At 44.9% G+C, this 8,291-nt stretch overlaps 1 protein-coding gene across 1 annotated transcript in view; it reads right to left on the minus strand.

The window, feature by feature from the left end:
- HECTD2 (HECT domain E3 ubiquitin protein ligase 2) overlaps window positions 1-7,461 on the minus strand; it is a 65,752-nt gene extending 58,291 nt beyond the window's left edge. The window contains exon 1 of the mRNA XM_080687937.1: window positions 7,183-7,461. Within this exon, the coding sequence (XP_080544063.1) occupies window positions 7,183-7,317 (135 nt within the window). The 5' untranslated portion in view covers window positions 7,318-7,461. The remainder of the gene's footprint in view (window positions 1-7,182) is intronic.
- Window positions 7,462-8,291: the final 830 nt, after the last annotated feature.

Genomic DNA, 8,291 nt, shown 5'->3' on the forward strand with positions numbered 1-8,291 from the left:
AGCATCATCTCGATATACCAAGGTTGAGGATTCAATTCCCGGTCAGGCACATACAAGAATCAACAAATGAATGAATAAATAAGTGGAACAACAAATTTCTCTCTCTCTTCCCCCCTCTCTCTCAAATCAATTTTTAAAAGATTGACTGGCTTCCTGAGATACCCAAAGGTTATTGTGTTAAAAGATAGTTGAAAAAATATTTTTGTTTTAGGTTAAAATAAAAAGCACATAAGAAACTCTGCTTTACCAACTTTTTAAACAAACTAACCTAAGCTACCAGTTGGGGCCACATCAGATGAGAAGCCTCCACTTTATTTAGTGTCTATAAAGGAGACTATTTTTAGGCCCTATTGCTGGGTCACGTTGTTTTGTTTTTCTTTTTTGTATGTGTTTTCACAGTTCCCTATTAGGATGCTGGCGCTTTATTCTACATCCTTCTAGTAAGATGTGAAAAGTTAGCTACTTTCAAGGTGAGAACTTCCCTCCCAATCTAAATAACGCCAGCCCAAGAGGAGTTGCTTTCTTTAGGTGATAGAAACCACATCTTTCACAGGAGACTAAGCTGAGATAAGGATGTGGATTCTAAAACAAAATTCTGACAACAAAAACAATCAATACAATCAATCACAATACAATACAATCAATCTTATAGATAACTGAAAATTAACCTGACTTAATATAAAAGAAATGTTGGTCCCAAAACCCAGAAATTTCAGGACTTATCAGGAAGGCAAAGTGGCATGGGAGGGTTTATTCACTTAATTTATAACAGGAAAAGAAGAAACTGCATCAATAGATTACCATATGCGGTAAAATACTTTTAAAACATACGTTTTGATGTAGTCACCATTCCTCAACCAATTTCTTGTTCTTTAATAGAAAAATCTGGATCAAAACCAAGTTAATTTGAAATATAGCTTTCTTTAGTGCCTAGGCTCAAACTTCAGATGGACTGCAATTCAACTGAATTAGTAAACTTTCAGTGATTATTTTTAAGAGGCACTCAACCCCCGACCCGCCAAATGTTTGCTTACGAAGTATCACCAAGTTACAAATATTAACTTAGGAACAACTAGTTATTCGTATAAGGCTTAGGAGTCTAACATTTCTGCAATGCAAGAAAGGATCCTTCACCCAAAGACTAAACTATAATACTAGGAAAAAAACGGGAGAAAAAGCAGAGAAATATATATGATATTGGGTAAACATGGAAGGGAGGTTTTCCACAGGATAGGGTAGTAAGGAATGATATATTTTTATAATCTACACTAATAAAAGAAAAAATGCTAATTGACCGTACCTTCACGACACCCACCAGCCAATCAGGAATGAGTATGCAAATCAACCCAACAAAGATGGCAGGGTAATTTGCATATGCAGGCGCCAAGCGGCCGGGGGCATTCCACACCACCCCAGCCGCTCGGGGCCTCTGGACATCATGGGGAAGCAGAAAGGTGGCTCCGGCCAGAGCTAAGGTGGTGCCAGCAGCCAGGGGAAGGAAGGCCCATTCTTGAACGAATCTTGGTGCATCGGACCTCTAGTATATAATAAATATGTAATATGTAATATAAATTTTATATGATGTTTTTATAATATATCACATATATTATAATATGTCATTTATGATATATTATAATATATGTGATATATTCTTATAATATATCATATATGATACATTTTTACAATATCCATGGCTTACTAAATTGTTTAAAACACCTTCGCCCCTATAACTTTCAGTCTTTGTCATCTCACCTGTTGTTTAGAACATAATGGACAAAAGGCACAAGATTTTCGATATATGAGATCGTTTCAGACACCTAGATGGGCATGGTTCATGTAAGTTCACACATACATATGTTTATTTGTAGTGATGTTGGCTGGATTGCCTTTTTATGTAAACATTTTTCTCTAACAGAACTCATCTGGAAACTTGAGCATCTTTTCTCTTCATTAAGCTTCCTTTCATTCCTGTTACCTAGCTAGGTTCTACATCATAAAGATTCTTCCATCCCTCACACTTGATCACATCGCTACCACCCTAGTGCATGTACCCATCAACTCAGGAATTAACTACAGAGCTCCTTCCTTCACACTCTTCCTCCTCCTCCCTCCAGTCTAAGTACCTCCAACCATTACCACTGGTTTCATTATGTTGTTCCTTTATTTAAGAAACTCCAGTGGCTTCCCACTAACCACAGGAAAAAATGTCCAAATTTCTCTGCCTGGTGATGTGGCTCCAGCCCCAACACAGTCCTACCCATCTCCCACACAATCGCAGCATGCTTCCATTGGGCTTGCTTTATTACTCCAACAGTTCTCCCCTTTAAGCCTTGTTCATGTTGCTTTCCCCACTGGATTGCTTTCCCCACTTTCTTTGGCCCATCCGAGTCCTATCACCCTTCGATGGCCAGCAGCTTAAATAACTAACTTTACATCAGGCCTTTCTGCACAGCTGTGCACAGTGATCTCTCTGATTTCCTCTAGTGCAGACTGTTTCTATGGCTCATGTTGTTTCTATGGCTTTCACACACTGCTTTGTGATGTCATGTGTTGGCCCTGCCTACCCTGAAGTTGGAACTTTTTTTTGAAAAACAGAACAAAACGAAAACAAAAAGTCCCCTCTCTTTGTGTTTTCTGTAACATCTACCCAGAAGCTGAACAATAGATGGTAATGGGTAATTACATTTTGGCACAGTGGCTCCACAGCCCATTTATGTACATCCAACACAACATATACAGACTTCTCATTCTTATTACTGACTTCTCATCAATACCTCTCCACACCCTTATTCTTTGCCTCAAACTCTTCCTCTCCCTGTCCACATACTTGACACATCTCCTGGTCTTCACTGTGGGCAACTTCGCTTTAAAATCCCAAACTGGTTTCCTCCATTGCCCTTGACCTCCCTGATCTAAGTAAAATTGAGCTCTTTCCTGAACCCGACTTCATTCTTTGCTACCCTATCCTGTGGAAAACCTCCCTTCCCTGTTTACCTGATGTAAATGTTGAAGTAGACAAACTCATCCTCACTTGTCACTATTATTTCTGTTCCTCTGACCATTTTCTCCTTTCCCATTTACCAATTTTTTTAACTTCTGTGTTACATCAGCAACTAGTTTATAATATTTGGCTCCACTCTAAGCTGTCAACCTCAGTAGATTCAATATTTACATCATCAGACCTTCATTCCCATGCACTACTTCAAATTCCATATTCTCCACTCAGTGGACTGGCATCATCTCTCCACATCTGCAAGGCCAACCCTAACATTGACAGTCCTGTGAGGGCTCTATTTTGAGCCTCTTGGGCATCTCTAACTCAAACTGATTTAACTGCTGGTTCCCACCATTCCCCCACCACACCTGATTTCTGCTGTGCCTCCATACCTTTCACTAGTCCACTTCAAATGCTGCTCCCCAAACCATGTAGACTTGGGGAAGTCTGGTTAAAATACAGGTTTTATAGAGCTTCTAATTCAGTACATGAAGCGTCAATTTTCCATCTCAGCAACACCTGGGAAAATTTTTAAAAATGCCTGAGTCCCATGCCCAGAAAGTGATATAATTGGCCTACATTTGGGCCTGGACAAATATGGCTTTAAAAGTTCCCCTAGGTTATTTTACTGTGCATCAAAGGTTGAAAACAAGGTACTCTAGCGTGAGATCTGTAAATTAGGACTTTAACATGCTACCAAGGTAACTCTGTGGTCCATCAGTTTTAAGACCATTGTGTTAGGTACTTCCTGGCTAGAATGGACTTCCTTCACACTTTGGTGATCTTAGGATCAATCACTTTAGGTCTCCTTTTTCCAACACCATCAATCCCACCCCTGCACCTGTCTTTAAATTTCCAGGATATAGTCCTAACTCTTCAGGCTTAATTAGGGTCATCACAACCTGGCCTTCTAATTATTTTAGGGCACTACCACTCTAAATTATTTCCAAACTTTCATTAAAACATGACATAATTTTTGGAAAAAAGCTAAAACTGCAGGGCTACATTATTTGAGTCATAAACACAATCTACATAGAGCTGTTAACCTGGAGTAAAAAGGAAGAATCAATAAAAAGGCTCAAAGAACCCGGCAGGTGTGGCTCAGTTGGTTGAGTATTGACCTACAAACCAGGAGGTCATGGTTCAAGTCCCAGTCAGGGTTGTGGGCTTGCTCCCCAGTAGGGGGTGTGCAGGAGGCAGCAGATCAGTTATTCTCTCTCATCATTGATATTTCTATCTCTCTGAAATCAATAAAAATATATTTTTAGCCCTAGCTGGTTTGGCTCAGTGGATAAAGTGTCAGCCTACGGACTGAAGGGTCCCGGGTTTGATTCTGGTCAAGGGCACATGCCTGGGTTGCAGACTCGATCCCCAGTAGGGGTGTGCAGGAGGCAGCTGATCAGTGATTTTCTCTCATCATTGATGTTTCTAACCCTCTCTACCTCTCCCTTCCTCTCTGAAATCAATAAAAATATATACATTTCTAAAAGTTTAAATAACTATATATTTAAAAAATGACTCAAAGAAAAAAGTTATTAATGGCAATCAGGTTCCTAAGCAAACTCCTAGAAGCTCTGTTTAATCCATGTGAAGGCTGAAAACCAAACCAGACACTAGTTGCCTTTCCTTGACCCCACACCAAGGCCTTCCTCACCTGCTGGTGAACTCTGTCACCATCCCAGCTATCCTGGCTCCCTTGCCCTAGAGCAGTGGTCGGCAAACTCATTAGTCAACAGAGCCAAATATCAACAGTACAACGATTGAAATTTCTTTTGAGAGCCAAATTTTTTAAACTTAAACTTCTTCTAATGCCACTTCTTTAAAATAGACTCGCCCAGGCCGTGGTATTTTGTGGAAGAGCCACACTCAAGGGGCCAAAGAGCTGCGGTTTGCCGACCATTGCCCTAGAGGACCAAGCACATATTTTCTTGGCTTAGGCTTTTCACTGCTGTAACTCAGAATTCCAGCTCTAGAAAACTCTCTTTGACAAATACATATACACATACACACATCTCCTCCTCCTCCTCCTCCTCCTCCTCCTCCTCCTCCTCCTCCTCCTCCTCCTCCTCCTCCTCCTCATCATCATCATCAAATTCCTCATCTTCCCCTTGCTCTTGTAACTCTTGCTGCAAAACCTGAGAAAAAGTCATTTTCCCTCCTGTGATGATTCAAAACATCGGTGCTAATGGCAAACATGTCAATTCAAAGACCCATAAATTCTAAATGCCATTCAAAAAAGGAAAGGAAAAAATGCTACCATCCCTGAAAGACCTTGTAAGGTACCAGAAATGGCCTTCAGAATCTCTAGTTTTTCTACTTATCCTCATTCTCTCCTAATTTAGCCTATGTTTTTTCAGAGCTTAAGTCAAAATTTTAAAAAAACTTGAACTCTTCTTTTGTTTCACTAGTAGTACAAGTCCGTAATCTGTTCTTAACACTTCCAAAATCCTATAAGCTCTTGAAACTAAAAGGTTTTTGTAACTCATTTGGTGACAAAACAGACCTTAGTTGAGCTCTTTGACAATCCAACCTTATCTGAACTGACAGTAAGCTACTTATACTCTGACTTCACTTCATTTAGCATGAACACACACATATTTCACTGAAGAGCTCTTAATATGCTTGATTATGGTGAATATCGGATATTATATATATGTACTGCATTACCTTTCTGGAATCTGGAAAACTCTGAATCCCAAAGCCCAAGGGTTTCAGATAACAGTCTGTAGACCTGTGTCCACACTGCATCAATTTCTCCAAGTTTTTATTCCAAACCTTCAAGGTTTAAGTTATACCGAGATAAATTAATATTTTGGGGAGGATGATCACTTGAGGACCTACATCTATTCAGATACCTGTTTCTGAAAGCACATGCATGCATTGTTTTAATCAATTTAGAACAGCTACTGTGGAAACACAAGCTATTTGCAAGTTAATAACTCCCTAGATCCGCTCTGGAAGCTGGAGTCCAACAGAAGGAACTGGTTTTGCCAGCAGATGGGTGACATATTCCTTCAAAGCATTTCCCCAAGTAATTCCTAACCAACTCCAATTTACCAATCAACTGGACCTACATTTTAAAATGTGTCACTTATTACTGTCCACTTTGCTGCACTGCTTTCACGTAAAGAGCTCATTCTAACAATTTCCAGTTATCATGACCCTTAGATATTTTTGTAAAACCTACCAAGTCAAAACATCATTCCCAGTACTTTAAAGAAGAATGAGTTATTTTAGTTAAGTTTTTAGTCACGTAAGAGGGAGGGTTTAAGAAACGAATTGCAAGGAGGAATAAAAAAAAAAAATGTGTCCTGCTCTCCAAACTTTTCCTGTTTGTCACTGGCAGCCGCATGACGAGTGATGATCTTTAAATGGACCGAAGCAAACTCTCAAAGTGTTTAAATATGATTTCAAATAAAAACCTTAAAAATCAGAGATATTTTTGTGTGCTTCCAAGTAACCAGAATCATAGCCACCACTAAAAACAGGGGAGGGGGGCTGTGCCATTACATCATCCGGCAAAATGTATTTGAAGCCTGAGAGCGCTCATCAAATAAACGGTAAGAAAATCCAGCTGGGAAATCATCCCTGCCGAGTTTAGGCAACTTGAGTTTAAATAAACAGGTTAAAAAGGCCTCCCCACTTTCCCTCACAGGTCTGTGCCACATGGAAAAGAAAACCGTCACCGAGGCATCTGCCTCCCACCACCCTGACGGCAACGCGAAGGTCTCACTTAAGTGGAAACTCGCTGCGGAGCCCGTTCAATCGGGAGGAGGAAGGAAAGAAAAGCTAAGAAAAGGGGCAAATCTCCGCTTCTCAAAGGTAGGCAGGCAGACAGCTCAGTGGAAAACCCACTCCCGCCTGCCTGGCACCTTATCCTCATCCAACAGATAACGCCGACTCCAAGGTGCTGGTCCTTAGAGAAAATGCACCTTCCCACCCAGAAAATAACGGAAAACGGCCCGCGGACCCGGGCACCCCATTTCCCGAGGGTGGAAGGTGCAGCTGGCCAAGAGATCGCGGCGGTCCACAAGGCACAACTCTCACTCGGCCCCGGGAAGGGGGCCTGGGCGCATCTACCCGGGGGTTCCGGGGGATCCCTGAGGAGACACGGCCCCTGGGTGCCCCTGGTCCTCCCTCCCCATGCCCGTCGTCGGGGTGCCCCGGGGCCGCCGCCAGCCACCTACCGCAGTCGCGCTGGCGCCCGCCGACACGATGGGCGGCAGCTTCTCGCGCTCTGGCTCCTTCTCCTTCCCTTTCCTCTCATCCACCGCCGCCACCGGCGGCGCGGCGGGCGAGGGCACCCGATCCGCCTCGCTCATGTCGGCTCGGGCGGCGGGAGCGCGAGGTGGCGGCAGTGTCCGGGCTGCGGCTGGGCTGGCGCTGCTGCCGCCGCGACCGCGAGAGGGCTCTGGGTCCCGCTTCCCCCCGCAGCCGCCGAGCCGCCCCCGCCGCGCGCCCGCCCCGCGCGCACCCGGATGCCCCGCCCGCCGCCGCCCCCGCGCGCGCCCGGGCCGCCGCCGCTCCCGCCGCTTGAACCCCCGCGGCTGCCCCCGCCGTTCTGGGCTTGGTACTCGTGGGTCTGGGGCGCGGGCCGCGCCATCCCCGCCCACCCCCTCTTATCCCCAGGCCCCAGTGTGGAGGTGCGCCGCCGACGCCGGGACGCCACGTTTGCGGTGTGTGGGGGAGACGGCGTGGAGGGTCTCACTCGGATGGCGATGGATGGAGAGAGTCCAAGGGCGCCTGTAGGGCGGGGACCGCTCGGCTGGGGACGCCCAGACCCTTAGGATGTGGGCTGGGGCCTTTCCCTCCCCTGCGCCCACCAGGTTGTCCCGGGCCGCTGCTCATCCCTGCCATCCCTGCCGCCCCCTCCTCGCCCCAAGAGAGGCCTGCGTCCCCTGCCTGCACATCCTCAGGAGACAGCCTTTCTTCTCCATGTGGCCGGTCCTTTCTAGATGCCCTGAGGACCCCCATCTACAAAGGAAAAGCCTGGGGAAGGGGGAGTGAGACGTCGAAGGCTCCACCTTCGCCATCGCAGGGCCGGACGGCCAGGCCACACTTTCCATTCCTGTTCTTCCCTAACCCCTTTCACTGCCAAGTCCGCCTCTCCCTTCCCGCTCCCACGCGCCTGCATCTTGCTCTCTCCCTGCATCCTTTTACTGCCTCCTATCCCTCTATCTCTTCCGTGTTCCTTTCCTTTTATAAGTTACAGATGGACAGACCCAAACTCTGCTGCGTAATCCTTAAAATGTCAGATCATTAATATGGGTAAGAACTTTAAAACTGAAGAGGAAAG

The sequence above is a fragment of the Plecotus auritus genome (genome assembly GCF_963455305.1).
Source record: "Plecotus auritus genome assembly, chromosome: 9".
In the NCBI taxonomy this organism is placed as follows: Eukaryota; Metazoa; Chordata; class Mammalia; order Chiroptera; family Vespertilionidae; genus Plecotus; species Plecotus auritus.